Source organism: Nicotiana sylvestris, chromosome 8 (genome assembly GCF_000393655.2).
Source record: "Nicotiana sylvestris chromosome 8, ASM39365v2, whole genome shotgun sequence".
Taxonomy (NCBI): Eukaryota; Viridiplantae; Streptophyta; class Magnoliopsida; order Solanales; family Solanaceae; genus Nicotiana; species Nicotiana sylvestris.
The window spans coordinates 148,504,627-148,522,226 of record NC_091064.1 but is presented as its reverse complement, the minus strand read 5'-3'; the positions used below and the strand labels follow the sequence as shown (position 1 = coordinate 148,522,226).

At 39.4% G+C, this 17,600-nt stretch overlaps 1 protein-coding gene across 1 annotated transcript; it reads left to right on the top strand.

Moving 5' to 3' along the window:
- The first annotated feature begins 7,222 nt into the window (after positions 1 to 7,222).
- LOC138875823 (uncharacterized) lies at positions 7,223 to 8,011 on the top strand. Its single transcript, XM_070154695.1, has one exon. It carries the CDS (start codon positions 7,223 to 7,225, stop codon positions 8,009 to 8,011), a length of 789 nt encoding a protein of 262 aa, XP_070010796.1.
- The last annotated feature ends 9,589 nt before the right edge of the window (positions 8,012 to 17,600 follow it).

The window sequence follows — 17,600 nt, the reverse complement described above, 5'->3', positions numbered from 1 at the left end:
AGTTATAACAAACTAAGTCTTTATATCTATCATTTAATATTATGTCCTTAGTATCTAAGAGTCAAACAAGTCATTAAGCAAAATGTCACAAAATTCTACAAACATAAATATAACATAATCCACCCCCGAGCTAGATTAACCCTGGCACATAAATATACGCTCGTCACCTCATATTGTTGATACCCAATTTTTCCCTATATATTTTCAATATATAAAATAACTTCAAAATAACATATATATGCATATATAAGCATGTCCAAGTGTTTTATTATTTTTTCCATACTTTTAAAGATTTAAATTGATTTATTTTCTCCCTTTTTATCCATAAAATTCCCAATAATTATTTCCAAAATTATTTTTTTGATAACCCTTCTATTGTATTTCTATATATATGCCAAAATATGGCTAAAAGTAACTTTTACATATTTTTATGATTTTATTTAGTATTTTTAAAGCTAGATTGCACATAATTGCAATACTAGCCCTTTTAAGGTTTAATTATGTTTTATATTCATAAAATTCGATCCTGTATTTTTAAATTGCTAATTGTATATTATAAATCATTTAAGTACTTTAATTTATTTTTTCAGAAACTATTTACTATTTTTCATAAATTAGAAAGAGAAAACTGGCTATTTAAATAACAGCCCCTTTTGTATTTCAATTATAACCCAAATCGGACCCCAATTCCCCAGCCCAATTTTTAATTAAAACCGACCCTAACCCAATTTTAACCCAAGCCCAAACGAGATCCCCACCTACCCCGTTCAATCTGGACCGTTATTCATTCAGATCAACGATCCCCATTCTACCTACCATAATTAAACCCAAACGACCACCTAACCTAATTCATTTCCCACCAACCCGCCGGCCTTGAATCCCCTTTCCTCTCCAATTCTCTCTGCAACCTCACTCAAACCCTAGCCGCCGCCACCCAAATCAACCCTAATCCCATTCGATTCTCACTCAGTCCATGGACTCCCATGGCTTTTTGAGATGTACATCGGTCTCCTATGTCTACTGGTTGCCTGTTTTCGTGATTTCATGAAAAAATCTCGAAGAGATCTAGTCCAGACCTTGCTCAACTTCTATCCATGGTCTCTTTCCGGCCATCCATGGCTGTTCGAGTTAGATCTATGACTTTTCCGTCTAGATCGGTAACTTTTCGAAGTCTCTCACTTTTTCTAGGTTCTACGAAACCCTAACTTTAAAGATTTTTTGATTTTCTTTCAGATCTGTCTTAGATCTGTGTATGTTATGAACCTTTTGGTGTTTTTCTCAAAGATCTCTCCGATTTTTAAAAGCAACTCTCCGTCTTCAAGATTAGGGTTTCTTAAAAGACTTCTCCTCTGATTTTTCAGTATTATCTTATGATTTTACTATGTTTAAACGGTTTGATTATATTTTTCTTCTACTTGACTCATCGTGTTGAAAACCCTAAGTATCTTTTGGTTTTAACCGGGGTCCTGGAACTGTCTTTGTTTATTTTGTATGTATACCTGTTTGATTGAGTTCTTTATGGTTAGATCCTTTTTCTTTGTTTATCTTAACTGATTCTGAGTTTTCACCTCTTTAAACTCAACTCTGTCAAAACCCTAATTTCTTAAAATTTTTCTTCACTTATTACTGTAAGTTTAAAGGCTTTCTTTACTTGTTTCTGACCTTCTTTACCTATTAGTTTGATTTTCCACTCTGGTTCTATGTGTTAGCCATGACTACTTGACTCGTTGATTACCATACTTCGAGTAGTCCTTAGCCTATTCATGTCGCTTCTGAATGTTTATGCTCATCTAGTTTGCTCCTTTTTGTCAATATATTTGACCTTGCATGTCTGATACGCCTGTTCATTCTTTTCTATTTATATGTCGAAGTGCAGAATCATGACTCCTTCTTGATTGATCTTGATTTCCTTAAGTTACGGGTTGATTGCAAGGTTTTCGTATAAACCCCTAATTTTACTCGTTTGTTTAAAATCGATTGATTCCCTTCCTTTATTTGCTGTGGTGTTTCACCCCTGCTGAATCCCTTCCCCAAATTAAGTATATTCTGTACCTATACTCAATTATATGCCCTATACTTTTACCACCCCTTATATGGTAAAAATCAATCTTTCTCAAACTGATTCTCTTTCCTTAATTATCCCTGTAGTATCCGTTTGAGCTGTAACTCCTTGATTAAGGGGAAATACTTGTATTAATTGATTCTGATGATAATTATTTCCATATTTGTGTTAACCCTTTACTTGTTACCTTATTTTTCACTTCTTTTCAAAGCTATAAATACCCTACCATCTCTTCTTTAAAGACACGAACAATTGAGTTCACAACACACTCAAACTCTCTCTCTTTCTCTACTACTGCTACTGCTACTGCTACTGCTACTGCTACTGCTACTGCTACTGCTACTGCTACTGCTACTGCTACTGCTACTGCTACTACTACTACTACTACTACTACTACTACTACCTACTACTACTGCTACTACTACTACTACTACTGCTACTACTACTACTACTACTGCTACTACTGCTACTACTACTACTACTGTTACTACTGCTACTACTCCTACTCCTGCTACTACTCCTACTCCTGCTACTACTCCTACTCCTGCTACTACTACTACTCCTGCTACTCCTGCTACTCCTGCTACTCCTGCTACTCCTGCTACTCCTGCTACTCCTGCTACTCCTGCTACTACTGCTCCTGCTACTACTGCTGCTACTACTGCTACTACTGCTACTACTGCTACTACTGCTACTACTGCTACTACTGCTACTACTGCTACTACTGCTACTACTGCTGCTACTACTACTACTGCTGCTACTACTACTGCTGCTACTGCTACTGCTACTGCTACTGCTACTGCTACTGCTACTGCTACTGCTACTGCTACTGCTACTGCTACTGCTACTGCTACTGCTACTGCTACTGCTACTACTGTTGCTGCTGCTACTACTACTACTACTACTACTACTACTGCTACTACTGCTACTACTACTACTACTCCTGCTACTACTCCTGCTACTACTACTACTACTACTACTACTGCTGCTGCTGCTGCTGCTACTGCTACTATTACTACTACTGCTGCTGCTGCTACTGCTACTATTACTACTACTGCTGCTACTACTACTGCTACTACTGCTACTGCTACAGCTACTGCTACTGCTACTGCTACTGCTACTGCTACTGCTACTGCTACTGCTACTGCTACTGCTACTGCTACTGCTACTGCTACTGCTACTGCTACTGCTACTGCTACTGCTACTGCTACTGCTACTGCTACTGCTACTGCTACTGCTACTGCTACTGCTACTGCTACTGCTACTGCTACTGCTACTTGTGCTACTGCTACTACTACTTGTGCTACTGCTACTACTACTTGTGCTACTGCTTTGTCTAGCTGGCTGAAAGCCAAGGCTAGACAGTGGAGCTCTGATTTATTTACCTTTTTATGCACTTTGCTTCTTCAACTGGTATGTTCTTAGTTTAAATATTGAAACTCAACGTTATGTGTTCCCTTGTTTGTCAACCCTTGTCTCTTTCTGCACTAACTTAATAGCTCATGCTGTTAAATGGTACTTCTTATTTACTGCTTCACTCAGCATGCTCAAAATTCTGCCATGCTTTGTTCAAATGTAATTAGCATGTTTACTTGTTCCTGTTCATATCCCTCAACTAGCATGTCTTCTAATGCACTTGATTCATGACTAATTATGTATTTCTAATTTGGGTCCTCTATGTCCCCCAACCCCTACTTCCCTGTTTGTAACTACTAAAGCTGTACTACCCTCTGAACTTATTCTGTATGTGTTGATTGTTGCTCCTATCCCCTGTCCCTTTCAAAACGGTTTTCCCTAAGTAGCTCTTCTGTTGCTGTTACAAATTTATTTCAAACCAATCATTTTCAAAACTTTTTTCCAACTCAACTCTCTTAAATATATGTCAAGCACTCTTAGATCATTAGGTTCTGCCCCTCTTATGTGAGCCTTGCTTTGGGACCCTTGAGCTCCCTCTGAACCTGGATACATAAGAGCTGGCCCTTCCACGCTGCACTTACTCTTGGTTTTGCAATCTGGGTGTGAGCACTTCCCGGGACCCCTTGAGGTCCTTAGGGAACTCTGACATACCCATATATGAGAAAGGCTTTGGAACAATATTGACATTTGAGGTGGTTTATTACATAACTCAGAGAGGAAGTCAGAATCAGGTTTCCTGTAGTTGTAACTTCTTACTTTTCATTTCTTATGTAACTCTATCATGACCTGTAATAATTTGTAAACAATTATTGGGGTGTCTAGTGAAAAGGGATGGGGAAATATGCATGCTATAGTTGTTAAGGGACAGAAAGCATCTTATTAGATTTATATTCTTAATTGTGCAATAGAAATCATGTTTAGGATTCATACATGCATTAGAAAACCATGTTCTTAGGACCTATGTTTCTTGCTTCAGCACTTCATTCATTAGTCCATGCTTTATGTCTATTACTTAGAAATCCTGCTCCTAGGGCAATAACAACACTGATATAAAAAGCTGTTATTTCAAAAATTCTGCAACTCTTGTGTACACTTAGAAATCATGCCTTAAGGATTCTGTTTTCAATAATCTTGCAATTTGCATGTGCATATTAGATACCATGTTCTAGGATCCTGTTTGCATTTTTGTTTAAGAAACGCCTAGTTAACTACTGATTCACGAAAAGGGTAGTAGAGTAATAATTTTCACATTGTGATATTTTTTGAATAAAATTGGCAACTACAACTAGAACAACATGTTTTGAGTAAAAAAATAATCTCAAACTGTCTTAATGATTTGGAACAACTGCTGCATCTCGCTTTGCGCCTAGGCAAGCCCTAGGTAATAGCTTAAATAAAACTGGAACTGCCTTTTATTTAATTGTCAACTATTAAAATCAGTAGGCAAACCTGATTCAGACTTCTTTTCTGAGTGATGTAATAAATCTGGTTCTGATGTTACCACTTAAACAGCCTGCTTAGGATTTTAAATTCTGACCTTAACTGTGTATAAGTCATGCTGTCTATGTGCATTATTTGTGGAGGTATAACTGAGCCTTCTGTCTGTTTTTCCCCTTTAAATGCAGTCCTACTTGTCTTGTATGTCGCCTTAGTATTTTGCCTTTAAACCTGAGGGTCTGCCTAGAACCTCCTTATAGGATAAGAGTCCCAGATTCCTCCGGGACTTATAAGAAGGGACGAGTAGCAGCATGCAATAAGAGTCGAGACCAACCTTCGCTTTAATTACCTTTACGGGGCGGGAAAGGGTAGATATGGATATGATGACTGGTGCGCTAATACCACGTGTATCCTCTCTTTTGAGGAGTGTCATACCGGGTATTGCATTGATGTGATTCATATTACAAATAAACCTACGACACCCTTTTACATTCATAAGCATGCTTAGATTGTAACTCTTTTCAAAACCTTGCTTTCATTAGTCACTTTCAAACACTCGCAGACTTAAATCCCCTATTATTTGAGCCCTACTTGCTAATTGTACAAATTCACAAAAAACTATCTGGTCGGGAGCCCCACTAGTGGATCCTGAGGGGTGCCTAACATCTTCCCCTTAGGATAATTTCAAGCCCTTACCCTATCTCTGGTTATCAAACATAGTTGTAGATAAACCCTGTAGGTGCCCTAACACACCTTAAAAATCGTTAGGTAGCGACTCTTCAAAAACACAACACCCAATTTCCAAAAGGAAATGAGTCATTACACCCCGTGAATGTCGAAACCCGGACTCTTCTCCGCGGAGGGAAAAAGGGGGCGCGACAGCATGCTGACTCTGCTGGGGATTTTTAGGCTTTTACCATTTTAGATTGTTCTTGTGAATTTGTACCTCCCTATGTGCAATTATTTGTTTAATTTCTTTATGCATTTAATTTCTTCTTCAAAAGCAAAACTAACATATCTTTCTTGTTTCCCTCCTTTATTACCGCTTTAAATTACAAAACTGTTGTATTTATCGCTTTCTTAACGTGCAAATACATGTCAACATGCTTTTAATTATTGCATCATCATGCTCAACATCATACTCCACTCGTGCCAAACAAATATTATAGCAATGCTTGATGAGTGGTTGCGCTCTTCCTATATCATTACCCCCTAAATTCTGAAAGGCATATTTGCGGTAAAACTAGTCGATCAGCGGTGCAGTCAATAGTTCCATGCCTTCCCCCTTAAGTTGTTCGCTCAAGGGTACCAGTCTAAAACCCCATAGAAACCTTACTCTATTTTAAATTGTGCATGCATCATGGTCAAACCTAGCTGGGTCATTTATGTTGTCCACATAATGATCCTTTAAGATAGCCTTGTCCAAGTCCACTGGGTTTCTCTAAACCCAAATGGACATCATCACGTTCTGTGTATTTATTTGGAGAACTAAATGCTTCATGCTAATTGTTGATGTTAAATAGTCAAGTCCGGTGGGGGTATAATCTTAACCCTTTTGTTTTGTAGAAAATGAGGCACGAGGTCCCCAGTTTTGGTAAGATTAGCACGCTCCCACTCTTGCTAGACTGGTGGAGGAGTCTTCCATCAAATGACCAAATCAATGAGTGGAAAGTGAGGGCCGCCAAAGCTAGCAAAAAGTTGGAATAGCTAGAATACAGTCTGCTGGAGTTGGAAAGAAAAGTGAGGAAGAGAGTCGCCGATTGCCAAAACGCTAAGGGAAACGAAGGAGAACACCTGGCAAAGGCATTTTTACTGGTGAACCTATGCGAGCTGGAGGATTTGATCAACGTGAGCATTCAACCTGAGGAAGGTCCTTTTGGGACCAAGTAGATAGGAGTTCACCTTTTTCGCTTTATGGATGTAATAAGACTAATAGCCATTAGTGACTTTTATTTCTTGTTTATTTAGTGTCGTTTTGGGATTCATCTATTTTTATCAATAAAATGAGGCATTTAGCATTCTAAGTTCTCCAAATTATCGCTAGGCCTACCTCGGGCACAAAGAGGCTCCTAAATTAGGACACGATTTACATTCCCGCACAATGTGTTTAAATATTGCAATACTTTTTATAATCCTCACTAACTTAATTACCTTTTTGTTTCTTATTTTTGTTTTGTTTTTGTTTTATTATTCCCTTCCCCAAAGGTTAGTTCATGCATTCTGGCATCATCATCTTATTTCACAAGATCCAGGGGCCCTCCACCCACTCCTCCTCTTAGTCCTATCAAAAGCAAGAACAATGGCAAGATGGAAGATTTGACCAACATTAGGAAGGAGAACACAGTTGAACGGGTAGAGGCCACTGATAGCCAGGGTGTCCCGATTCCAAATGATAATGTGTCACAACTTAAACAGAAACTGCTAAAGTTCCAAGAAGATCTCGATCAGGTTCGGAATCTGGCAAGCCTGTCATTTTCCCTCAGCACCCCAGATGTCAACATCCCTAATACTCAAAACCCTACACCTCCTCAAAACATCCCAAAACAACAGAATCATCCCACTCTTCGCCACCACGTTGCTCCACCAAAGAACCAATGTAACACTTGTCATACCCCAAACAACACTCCACTACTCATCCCAGAAACTCAAAACTCCACAAATAACCATTTCCATACCCATACACTAGGCCACCATAACACTCCTATCTACGTGGAGACCATGCCACACTCCACCCAACCTATCTCATGCACACCTGAGTTTGATGAAAAGGATCTGCTTATTAGGAACTTGGCCAAGGAACTTAAGAAACTGACCAGCTGGATTCAGGGCATCAAGGGAAGCAAAGGAATCGAGGGGCTGAACTCTGAGGATCTTTGCATACAGCCTGATGTCGAACTGCCTGAGAGGTACAAACCTCCTAAGTTTGAAATGTTTGATGGTACGAGTGATCCAAGGGTTCATCTGAGGACATATTGCAACAAGCTGGTTGGAGCAGGGAAGGATGAAAGGATCCGCATGAAGCTGTTCATGAGGAGTTTGAAGGGAGATGCATTATCTTGGTATATCAGCCAAGATCCCAAGAAGTGGTCAAGCTAGGTAGGCATGTCATCTGACTTTATGGATAGATTCAGGTTTAATACAGAGAATGCACCAGACGTGTTCTATATACAGAATTTGAAGAAGAAGCCCATAGAGACGTTTTGCGAGTATGCTACTCGATGGAGGTCCGAAGATGCTAAGGTCAGACCTGCCTTAGAATAGGAGAAAATGAACAAGTTCTTTGTCCGGGCTCAGGACCCGCAATACTATGAACGACTGATGATGATTGAGAACCACAAGTTCTCCGACATTATCAAATTGGGTGAAAGAATTGAAGAAGGTATCAAAAGCGGTATGGTTACAAACTTTGAAGCCTTGCAAGCTACAAATAAGGCCTTACAGTCCGGTGGTGTGTCCAAGAAAAGGGACGTAGGAGCCATGATGGTTTCACAAAGGACCAAGTCTCTCCTCAAATACCAAACTTACCCAACACCTCCACTCATATACCAACCAACTCCAAATTACCAAGCACCCTCACCTTCATACCAAGCTCCTCCACCAACTTATCAGTCATCTCCACCTCCTACATATCAACCTACGTCACCCAGATACTCCCAACCTGCTCATGTCTACCAAACCTATAATGCTCAACCATCCCACTATCAATCACCCCCTGTACGCCAAAACTTCCCTAGACCTCGACCTAATTTTGATCGGAGACCTCCAAAATAATATAGAGCCATTGCTGAACCCATTGACCAACTGTATGAGAGACTCAAAGCTAATAGTTATGTCACCCCCATCCCTACTGCAACCCCTGAAAATCCTTCCCAGTGGGTTAACCCAAACAAATCCTGTGCATACCACTTCGGCATGAAAGGGCACACCATCGATGAATGCTGCTCCTTGAAAGAGAAGATACAGTCCTTGATTGATAATAAGATCATTGTGGCAAAAAAACCCGCTCCAAATGTCCGCAACAACCCTCTGCCAGACCATAAGGGTGGAGGTATCCACATGATTAAAATAGAAGATGACTGGGATCCCGAAGGATCAATCGGGTTGATCGCAAAAGGTGATGACCCAAAGAAACCAACAATTACTCTCAATCCAATCATAGTCCAGATCCAACCATCTGAGGACGCTGCGGTGAATATGTCTATACCACTTGAGTTTGAAGCAGCTGTAGACATGTGATTTTTGCCCCCCTCAAGATTTTTTATATATTAGCGTAAAATATTTAATTTAGGCATAATATAGATATTTTAAGTAATTTTGACTCTTTTACTCTATTTTATTACAAGAAAACAAAAATTTACAAAAATAGGCTCATTAATATTTTGTATTCATTTTTAATCTTTAAAAAAATATATAATAGTATCGTATTTTTATTTTAATATGATATTTGAAAATACCAAAAATAGATTTGTTTTAATGGTTAGTTTTATTTTAATAATTATTTAACTAGTAGGAATAACTAATAAATGGGCCCGTATTTTTAATCTCGTTCACAGCGAAATAATAGAACTTGGGCTCGAGCCACCCATTTTTAGGCCTAATTTTGGACCTAGCCCACAATTTCCAAGTACATAATTCCTAGGCCCATACCCCTTAACCTAAAAACCCTACCAAAAAACCTACAATATGAAAATAAAAAGCTTAAGACTAAAAAGAAGGAGGAGACAACGCTGAAAAGAAAAGAACGAGCAGCTGCGCAAAAACGAGACCCCCCGTGCGTCATCTGCTTCAAACCCTCCCCACCTTTCTTCATTTTCCCAGCAAACCAGAACGACCCCCACCCCATTCACGTCGTCTTCTTCGACGACCCCCCTTTTCCCGGACGTTTTCTTCACAACGGACCCGCCAACAGCCATGGCTTGTAACCACCATGAGACACCGAGAACACACAACAACCATGGCTTGAACCCTACCCTCTCGTTCATCATCTTCTTGAAGCAGCCATCCATGGCTTCTTGTTGAACGAAATAACAGATCCCCTTCCCCACGAGTTCATCTTCTCCAGCAAAGCTAACAGATGAAGACCTAGGAGACCTAAGACGATGGAGAAGCAGCCGCTGCCGTGAGCTTCATCGTCTTCATCCTTCATCTTCCACCATAAAACCGCAGAACACACCCCCCGTCGTCTTCCAGTTGAGTAGAACCCAAAAGAGAACCAGCAGCTCCGTGTCCTATTCTTCTAGACGAAACGCAAACATTCACAAAGAAAAATGCACCTATAGGGAGACGAGAGGAACGAGGGTTTTTCTTTGTCCCGGAGACCGTTGGCTTTGTCGTTCTGGTTTAGTTCGAGTTTTCCGGCGAGCTTCGATTTCGTCGGAGGTCGTCTTTCAAGGAGTCTGTTCCAGTCATACGTCGAGGTGATGATGGTCTCGAGGTCTGGTCGCAGTTCCGTCGAGGCTGTTCGAACTCCATTCGACGGCCTATTCTCCTTTGAGTTGTAGCCGACACTTTCTTTCTGCAATTCAATATAGTGAAGAAAGGTTTTGACCTCAAAGGTCCGCTTCTTTTCCATTTCAGCAAAGTTCATGGCATATCTCTTTTAATCGCAGTTTTTTTGTTGATTTTATTTGGCTTGAATTTTTATCATTCTGTGCTTGGTTGTTTTCCATGATTTGTTTGTGTTTCATTTCTCATCATCAGTTGGTTCGATTGTGAGCGCTTTGGGTCAAAGGTATAATTTTGATTTATATGAATCTAAATTCAGGTGTAGTAGTAGGGAGGCACACATACTTTGTTTAAATTTGAGATAGCGTAATTCGTAAGATGCCTTAGTCAGAGCATTTGGTACAGTTGGGTCATGAATGTTAATTAATTTTAAAAGGGGCGTTGGGTTTGTTTACTGAAAATGGCTAAGGGACAATGGAGTAGCTTGTGAACTAGTAAATGGTCCAACTTTAGTTGTTTTTTTCTTCAAAAAAGGGGCCAATTGTACTACAGTCATTTTTTTAAAATTCATTTATGCTAGCCCTTGACTTTGCAAAGTTTTCAAACTCGTAAGGAAGAACGTAAAATGAATATTCAAAGCCTTTAAACGCGTTTAATATACCACCGTGATTGTGGACACGTTCACGTGACATGATTATGATTGTAAAAACAAAACCGGAGTATGCGTTCGCGCAACTTTGGTCAAACTTTCTTAATAATAATAATGCGTTATTAATTGTGGACACGTTCGCGTGACATGATTTTCGACGCGCCAACCAAATGGGTACACGTGCGCGTGACTCGTTTCAATATAATTTTCTTAATTTAAAAGCGGTAAAGGGTAAATGCACATAGGATCTAAAATCAGTAATTAAATTATTTTAATAAGCCAGGTATGATCAAAGCGACCATGCTAGAACCACGGAACTCGGGAATGCCTAACATCTTTTCCCAGGTTAACAGAATTCCTTACCCGGATTTCTGGTTCGCAGACTGCTAAACAGAGTCAAGCTCTTTCTCGATTCGGGATTTTAAACCGGTGACTTGGGACACCATAAACCTCCCAAGTGGCGACTCTGATTTTTTAATAAATAAACAATCCCGTTTCGATTGTCCTTTAATTGGAAAAACTCCCTTATATTTATGCCCTTTACGGGGTGTGGGTAAAAAGGAGGTGTGACAGCTCTGGTGACTCTGCTGGGGAACGAACCCAGAATCTCTAGTTCAGGGTTCAAGAATTCGAGCTTGTTAACATGATTTTTACTTGGCTTTATTTATTGTTGATATTACTGTATTATGTGAACCTTTTGTGCTAAATGCTATCTGTTTACCGCTTTGATGTTGTTTGAGTTGTATATAACTGTCTTCTTACGCCACCCATCTGAATCTTCTGGAAATGGTGCATACGTTCACGTAGCCCGCTTTTTCTGTAGAAATTATACCAAATAGAACGAGGCTGGGCAAGCGACAAGGCCGGGTAGACTTCAGTGCTCCTGGTACGTCACCCCCTCCTCGGCCCCAATTGTCCGCTCGGGTACCCCAAGTCTAGACCAAAATCCCAGGATTTAAACCTAGAAAAAACATAGCCTCATGCCGGATCCCTAGTAGGAACGTTTGTTTGCATCATGTGCATTTGACTTAGGGGACTCAATACAGGGGTTGGGTCCGTCTAGGACAGGTATGCCCGAAATAACAGACCATCTTGATGCATCCTATGTGCTACATGTTGCATTTATTCAAGGGTAAAAGGGACATTTGGCGGACCAATGATAACTGAGGGTAAATGAAGAAGTGAAAAAAAAAAGAAAAAAAAAACAATGAAAAAAGAAAGAAGAAAGAAAAAAAGAGAGAAAGGAGTGTAAAAATAATGCAAGTAGGGTCTAGTTATGTTTTTTGTTACATTTTTAAGAAAAAAGACAAAAAAAAACATGAAAAATTCAAAAAGATTTTGCACTTTTTCATCATTTTTAAAAAATCAAAAATCAAAAAAAAAAGAGAGAAAAAGAAAATCCAAAAAGATTTTGCATGTTTCATCATTTTTCAAGAAAAAGCAAGAAAAATGTGATTTCTATGAATTAGTGGTTTTTTTGATTATTCTCGCCCGTATCCAATTTGCCCGAACTGCGCGAACCTGATTCTCGCCTCTCGGGGCGGGATACGTAGGCAACCCACATAGGGTCCGGTCTTCCTAGTAAATCTTAGGTTCTTGGCTTTTCGGGGTCATAGCCAAATTTTACACTTCTAGCCACCTTTTGGCCAAATAAGCCATTTTGCCAAAAATAGCCTCAACCATGTCTTGCATATGTCTAGTAGGGAATGTTATTGTCTCACATAGTGATGGTTTCAGTTTTCTCAAAGATGCAGATTTATTTACCGGAGTTTGAGCATGACAGATTTCCCATGACCATCCAGTCAGAATCGCTCAGTCAGGAGTTGCTTAAGGAGATTTGTTTTATTTATGTTTTGAGTCTGTTCCTCACTTTATGCCGTCTTTTACTCTCTACTTTTGTACAGTAATGTCAAGTCTTTTATTATTGTTATTTTCTATTTTATATTTGAAAAATGTGCTGTAACTCAAAAATCCAAAAAGAGATGTTGCATTTTATATTTCGTTATAAATTTTCTTTAGAATGCTAATTCTAGAAATGAGAAAATTTTGAGGTTGTTTTTCCTTTAGGCAATTAATATCTAGGACTTAAAATGAAGTGTTTTTAAGTTTCCTTTAGTATATTAGGACCAAAATTCGAAAAAAGAGAATTTTCTTTTAATACTTCTTTAAAAGCTTTCTTTAGGGTGTTAATTCCAAAATCCAAAAAGATTTTCTTTTGAGGTGTCTCTTTGGGAAATTAGTGAAAAATGAGAAAAAAAATTCTTTTATTCTTATTAGAACTTTAGGATATTGTACATAGAAAAAATACTTTATCTTTTGTTTATCATTAGAATTTTCCCTTTAGGTAATCAAAAACTGAAATCCAAAAATATCGTTTATCTTGTTCATTTCTCGCTTCGAAATCCTTCTTCAGGGATATCAAATGCAAGTTCAAAAAAGATTCTCTTCTAGAGTTTGTTCCTTAATAATTTCCGTAGAGTATTTGTTTCAAAAAGAAGAAAAATTCAAAAAAAGGGGTTTGCTTCTTTTATTTCTCTTATCTCATCAGATTGTCAAAAAAAATAATAAGAACGTTGGTTTGTTTACTTTATTTCCGATTTTTCAGAACTACGCAAAGATCTAATTCATGCGGCGTCATGATACGTATGCAACCTACATATGGTTCGATCGAATCATTTTTTTTAAACTGTTAAAAGAAAAGAAAAAAAAAAGAAAAGAGAAAAGAGAGGTGAAATCGTGAGATGTGAGATATGAGAGAAAGAAAAGGGGATGATTAAAAAAATAAAGAGAAATGAAGGAATATGGGCAAGCCAGCAAGTGCTAGAAAAGCAAAGAAAAGAGAGGTTGAAATAAATAAATTGGGATGATGCCAACTGATTTTTGTACCCTCGAAGTCATTTTAGAGCCGATAACTGTGGCTAGGTGCATTGCACATAAAGTGAGATTATCTTATGTTAAATGCCCTAACGCGAACGTGATAGTTTTATTTTGTTATATTCATGATGGAAGGGTGGTTGGTTTGTGGTTTTAAAGTGGTAGCTCTTCTCTACAACATAAGGTCAAAAGGCAATGGCAGACGACAACAGAACTAAGTTGGTTGACACCGGCGCTCGAAAGCAGTTGGTTGAACAGAACAATGGGTTGGTTGAAGAGGTAAATATGTTAAAACAATACATGGCTGACATGTATCAGGCTTGGATGACTGGGAAGGTACCACCCCCGCCACCACCTAGCCTCCTAGATGCCGTCCTTACCCAAGCTCCGAACACAATGCCAGATGATCCTCCATACTCTCCAGATCTACCCGCTTATCACAGCTTTTCCAACCGTCTTAGTAGCTCTATCACTCATCTTCCAATTACCTTTCCCAAAAATTGCCCTCCGGTCTTATCCACCATCCTCAACAATGAACACCCACTCAAAGCTCATGATGCCCAATATTACCCCTCAGAGGTTGCCCACAAGGTTCCCAACTTATACAAGCACGGTCCGCGGGATGGGCCTCACGTTGTAAATGAAGAGTTCACAGGAAGAAACAGGCGAGATGGGATACCCAGGAGGTTGAAAGGCATAGACAATCCTTAAAGAACAAACAAGAAAGAGGGAACCAGGGTAGCATGGCTTACAAAAAACTGTCTGTGTCCCCTGATGTTTGCCTGCCCGCGGGGTTTAAAGTGCCAAAGTTTAACTTGTATGATGGGTGTGGAGATCCGGTAGCCCTTTTGAGGGATTATTGCAGTGAAATGAGAAGTGTTGGCGAGAAAGATGATTTGTTGATGGCGTACTTCAGTGAGAGCTTGACTGGGGAAGCTTTGGAATGGCATAATCGTCAAGATGTTGGTAATTGGCCTACATTGGGTGGCATGGCTCAAGATTTTGTTCGATACTTTCAATACAGATCGGGTGTTACCCCAGATCGCTCCTCCCTATCTAAAATGGAAAAGAAGCCGGAGGAAAGCTTTAGGGAGTTTGGGCTCAGGTGGAGGGAGCAAGCTGCTAGAGTCAATACCCTGATTGGTGAAGAAGAAATTGTTGAGATTTTCCTACAAGCCCATGGACCCACTTACTTCAGTTATTTGATCCCGGCCTTGGGAAGTCCTTTTAAAGATGTGTTAAAAATGGGGGAGCTAGTAGAAGAGGGAATCAAGTCAGGCAAAATCATGAGTTGTTCGAAAGACATTCAAAACATCCCAGTAAGCTTGGGTGGAAGAAAGAGAAACAGAAAAGATGATCCGATGGGATTTCCCGATCAACACTTCCAGCCTCGACATCGTCCCTATGGATATCCTGATGCACCAGGCGTTCCTCCTCAATGCCACTTCTCTCCACAGAACTCCCAAAATCATACATTACTCTCTCAGTACCCAGCTCCACAAAATGCCTATCCACCCCCACGAGCCTATCGAAAACCCCCTGGATCAGGTTTCCGGCCTAATCAAGAATTTAAGAATAGGTTGCTGAAAAAAGAAAAGGCTTTCACCCCATTGGGAGTGTCATACGCCAGTTTGTTCCAAAGGTTGAAGCAATTGGACATGTTGAAGCCGATCCAGATAAAAATGCCAAACCCTCTTCCAAAGAAGTCTGATTTTTCTCAAAGGTGCGCATATTGCTCAGATGCCCCGGGGCATGACATAGAGAAGTGTTGGAATCTAAAGAAAGCAATTCAGAAGCTTATTGATGTAGGTGACGTTGTCGTGCAAAATCCAGATGCAGCAGACACTAGCCAAAGTCCATCGCCTGAGACGCATATGGTGAGTATGATTTGTTTTGAAAAGGAATATGAAAATTCTTCTGAGATACTCTAAGGCCCATGCGCTGCAAAGTTTTCAGTGCTATTAGAGGTTGATCTTAAGAACGAGCCAGCAAAGGGAACCCAAAAGCAATTTGTTAAGAACAATGTGATGGAAGTTTGTGAAGGTCCTAGTAATGTTGATGCAGAATTCAGTGGCTAAGATGCCGAGCTTGTCAATTGGAAAGACGCTCCTGTCTTGGTTAGCCAGGGAGGAGTTTTGGTGGTTTATTTTGTTGTCATTTCTGTTGTCCGGGTTATTTCAGGGTTGTAATCCAGATATTGTCTTGTGACTCAAACCCTTCTATCCTCTTATTTTGCCTAGTTTGTTTAGTCTAGTAGCCTGTTTAGTGTTGTCTAGGTTTGTTCTAGGTTTGTAGCCCCAGTTTAGTTTGTTTGTTTTATTGTCCAAACCCGGTCACCATCTGTCTAATGCAATTTTCTGTTTTCTGTGATTTCTAGTCATTTTCGTTTAGTTCACTTTTCTTTTATAGTTCTTTGCCTATTGACTCTAGTGACGTGACATGTACGCGTAATTCTCAGCTTGGTTTTAAAAGTCAGTTTAATCACGAAGCAATGAAACAATGTTGAAGATTTAGGGACATTTGAGGGAAATAAGTAAAGGCATTTTGAGATCACTTCAAGCCCGAATTATGTGAAACTTGGGCAGATAGAACATAAAGAAACCCTATTGAAATGCATTCTGCCGCATCAATTCGAAGATAAAAGCAAGTTTGTCCCAAATTTGTAGGGGACCGCTCGTGGTAATGAGAGTGAGAATTTTGTCCAATGGTGCTTTGTATATAACAAATGTAGAAGGCGAATGTGTGGGTATGGTTATCAAATCTAGTGCAATCAAAAGATGTTACAAATGTTTTCCTTGGTTTGTTTAAATTGTATAGTTTGCACTTGACATGTTTTGGAGATTGGAATGACGAAGGCATTTTGTTCTGCTATCTAAATACTTTATCCTTAGTTACCCCTTTGAGCCTCATTTATTTTCTTTCATACCCCTCTTTCAGAATCAGTAGCAAAGATCAGAAACACAAGCGTGAAAGATAAGTAAAGGAAAAGGAGAAAAGAAAAGAACGAAAAGGGAGAGAAGAAAAATGAAAGAGAAGAAAAAAAAAGAGAAGAAAAGAAAAAAAAAGAAAAAAAGAGGAAAAAGAAGAAAGAAATAAAACAAATCAACAAAAAGAGAAAAAAGAAGAAAGAAAAGAAAAGAAGAGAGAAAGAGAAAAGAAAAATCACAACAACAGAGCAATTCCTATGTCATGAACTACGTTCAACCTGATTCCTTTTAAGGATACGTAGGCAGCCTCACGGTTCGGTCCCATCAAAATAAAAATCCAAAAGTTCCCAAGCAAGAAACTGGGGCAGAAGTTATGGTTGGTGTAAGAAAATCTGGTTCCGAAAGTTGTAATGTTGAACCCACGTGAATTGTTTTGAGCCTTTGATATCCTTTCTTTTTTAACCCTATCCAAAAGCCCACGTTACGGTCCAAAGAAAGGCCTTCCGATTAGTCTTCGAGGAATGCCAAGTCAAGCAAGAAGAGGTAATTCATATCAGGGGCAACACTCTGGTCCAAGCAGAAAAATAATGAAAATGAGAGAGTCTTATTGGTGAAAACCCTCATGGGCACCGTAGGGCAACGAGAGCTGAGAGAAATCCAAAAATGAGAGAGTCTTATTGGTGAAAACCCTCGCGGGCACCGTAAGGCGACGATATGGTGAAAACCCTTCGGGCACTACAAGTCGAATAAGGATTGTGAATCAGATTGGATGATCGGAGCATTGAAGCCC

What these genes read in the sequence shown, in the direction of transcription:
- LOC138875823 (XM_070154695.1), top strand. Translation starts at nt 7,223, where the DNA reads ATGGAAGATTTGACCAACATTAGGAAGGAGAACACAGTTGAACGGGTA.